This window comes from Panicum hallii, chromosome 8 (genome assembly GCF_002211085.1).
Source record: "Panicum hallii strain FIL2 chromosome 8, PHallii_v3.1, whole genome shotgun sequence".
Taxonomy (NCBI): domain Eukaryota; kingdom Viridiplantae; phylum Streptophyta; class Magnoliopsida; order Poales; family Poaceae; genus Panicum; species Panicum hallii.
In genome coordinates, this window is record NC_038049.1 from 36,562,114 (window position 1) to 36,565,151 (window position 3,038).

At 44.6% G+C, this 3,038-nt stretch overlaps 1 protein-coding gene across 1 annotated transcript; it reads right to left on the minus strand.

Annotated features, from left to right (window-relative positions):
• Positions 1 to 1,542: 1,542 nt before the first annotated feature.
• On the minus strand, positions 1,543 to 2,778 carry LOC112903751 (NAC transcription factor NAM-B1-like). Its single transcript, XM_025972968.1, has 3 exons — positions 2,592 to 2,778; positions 2,131 to 2,465; positions 1,543 to 1,893 (listed from the first exon to the last, which is right to left on the minus strand). Exons 1-3 carry the CDS (start codon positions 2,776 to 2,778, stop codon positions 1,573 to 1,575), a joined length of 843 nt encoding a protein of 280 aa, XP_025828753.1. The 3' UTR covers positions 1,543 to 1,572.
• Between the last annotated feature and the right edge of the window lie 260 nt (positions 2,779 to 3,038).

Consider the following 3,038-nt stretch of genomic DNA (forward strand, 5'->3'; position numbering starts at 1 on the left):
ACACAAGGATCGAGTTCCATGGATAGCTGACGATCCTTCTACACGCGCAAGTAGATCTCCATCTTGCCTCTCTTGAATGCTCCTCGCCATCTTAACTAGGTAGAGATTCATCAAATCATCAAGGCAGCAACTCAGTTAACGCCGAGGATGAAAATCGGATTTCCCAATTGGGATTTTCCGATTGTACATAGGCATCCTCTGTCACTAGTTAGGGTCTGATGATGGTGGAGTATGGCGTTGGGAGCTTGAGATGGGAGGAGGCAGACAAGCTAAAATCTACTCTCTCCGTCCTAAATTATTAGCTATTTCGGATATGCTAGTTCAACATTTTAGTGGATGAGGTACAAATGTACAGTTGGCTTGCTTCCCACCCCATTTTAACCATCCATCCACTATAGTACGGATCTCAAACAATGAAAGGGCGTGTAAACTAACTTTTTGCATAAGAGGGATAGAAAATACGGCTAAAGTCTACGCTGATAGCTAACTGGGCTAAGAAGACACCAGTGTCGGTGTTCAGTCACGTCATTTTAGGCTAGAAAATAAGAGGTAGGGCACTCGGGCATTTTGGCCACGACCTTAGTGGCCTGAGGCCGAAATTCACCCACGTTGTATTCTCTTTGACTACTTATGTTATACATATTTTCCTTCAAATCTGTACGGATTTTCAGATTAAATAGAGTAAAATATCCTGCAAGTACAGTTAATGCATCTAAGGGAATGTAAATTCACCGGCATTAGCTGCTTGTTCCATGTATGATTGCACATTTAAGCAAAGCGTTGCAGCGGCCAAAAGCATAAAAATAAGCTTGGCGAAGCAACACACGCCTAATATACCTACACAAAAGTCAAAAAACTTTGTTGGACATGACCACTAAAAACATGTATGTCTCACAAGTAAACACCTGCAGCGCCCGCCGACCCCCTGCCCCTTATTTGCTCTGGGAAGATAGTCCAAATGTAGTTCATAGGGGTAAAGATAATGCTTAAACAGTGGCTGCAAAGTGGTACTTCAGTACAACCTAGGTTGACCAGATCTACAAGGAAACACATCATGCAAGCCATCTTTTAGTTTGTCCATTTCTATCATCTTTTCTGTAGCATGTGTACGAACCGACATCAGTTTCATTGGAAACATGAATAACTTGTTCAATGGTCCAGTGCTTTTCTGTTCCAGTCAAGCGTGTAGGCTAACTATCATGTGAGTATGTCACAGACTCCACCAGCTTAAAAGAAAAATAACATCAAACACGAGATGATTAAAAAAATACTGAGATAAGAAATTAAAACGGAATGAAACTTAAGAAAGGGAATACATATATATTAATCCAACACAGAGGAGTAAACTTATTTCTCAGATTACAAGAAACTCCATTTCAGTAAATGTCACAATATAACTTGCATCTGGGACAAAGTTAGTGCTAAGTCCACAGACGCTTGACTTGAAACAAAATAACTTCAACAACATGCGATGGACTTTTCATTTAAAGCTGGACACCAACGCTTTATTTTATTTTATTTTATTTTTGTTATTATCTTGCTTCACTCTTGCACCATGGCTGCCATACTCAATCACTTGCCCTCGCCGGAGCAAGCCTTTTCGTTGGTGCTGCCGCCTGTGTCATCGTTCTCCTTCTCTGAAGGGGGTCCGGTGAGGCTACTTGAGCTGCTGGCAGTCCTCTCAGGGTTACCCTGCCCAATGAAGTCGAAGAAGGGGACCTGCCCTCCTCCTGCAATGTTGTAACTCTGGGCGACGACGCGTGGCATTGCGCACTTCTTCTTCTTCTTGTAGATGTGGCAAACAACCCAGGAATCGTCTGGGTTTACCAGAACAGGAACTTTGTTAAGGTTTGCAATGGCGTTGCGGAGTGCTTCAGACAGCTCATCATTTTTCTGTAGGTAGTTTAGACATTGGACGTTAGGCAATAGAAGAGCCGTTATACTTTGCAGACAATCTGAAAGTGACTTTAGTTATTTAGAGTAAGTTGGATTATACAAACGACTTTTTATGACCATTTAACAGAATGGGTTATCAAGATATACACATATAAAGAATCAATCTAAACTCCGCATGCATGCGTAATCAAGATTCTTCAAGAACAACAATTCAATGGATGTGAGTCAAAATACCTTTGCAATGACTGCTGCAGCGCAGCCGCATTTTCCAAAGTTGCCACCCTCTCTTGGCCTCATCACACGACCAGGCATGAGGCCAGCTTCAGCGAGCCTGTACTCTTCCATGACCCACTCCGTGTTCTCACCGAACGGCGCCTTGCCGCGGTAGAAAACCATGGTCTTCTTCAACCCAACCATCAAAGGAACTCTACCATTGATGCCTTTGCTAAAGATGGGCACGTCCTTGCCTGATGCCTTCCAGTGGCCATCACCCGCAGCGCGCTTGCGCCGGTTCCCACGTGGCCACCTGGTAACCCTCCGGGAAAAATAGTACTTCTCCGCGGATCCCTCTGTGTAGTGTAGCAACAAAAAACAAGAAAAAAAAAGCACGGGATTCATATATACACACAGATGAGGTAGGAGCAAGTACAATCAAATGAAAGTAGAAGAAATAAGTCTATGTGTGCAGATGATACCTGGCACTAGCTCCCAAGGATTGTGGCTCAGGAGGTCCACATCGACAATGAATCCGGAGGGAAGTGGTGCATTCATGGCACGGGGGCGGAGGTAGTGCACCACGACGTCCTCGTCGGTGGGTCTAAACTTGAACCCTGGCTCGAGCAGGATGGGGGCTCCGCTGATGATGGGGTGGGAGGCAGCCATGGTGTGGTGATGGTGAGTGACTACTTGGCTCTAGTCTACAGATAGAGAGTTGTCTTGAGACTTGGTGATGGACTGATGATGGTGACAGGAGTAAGGGAGAGGGGTATTTATTGGGGAAAATGGAGGCTGTTACCTAGCGTGAGGGGAACTCATCTTTATCTCCTCCCCTACGTCTGTCTCCCTGTACGCATTTCCCTTTCTCTTTTAGTCTTTTGGTCCCAAACATGCCGTGCGGTGTGTAACTTTAGATGTATGATAAA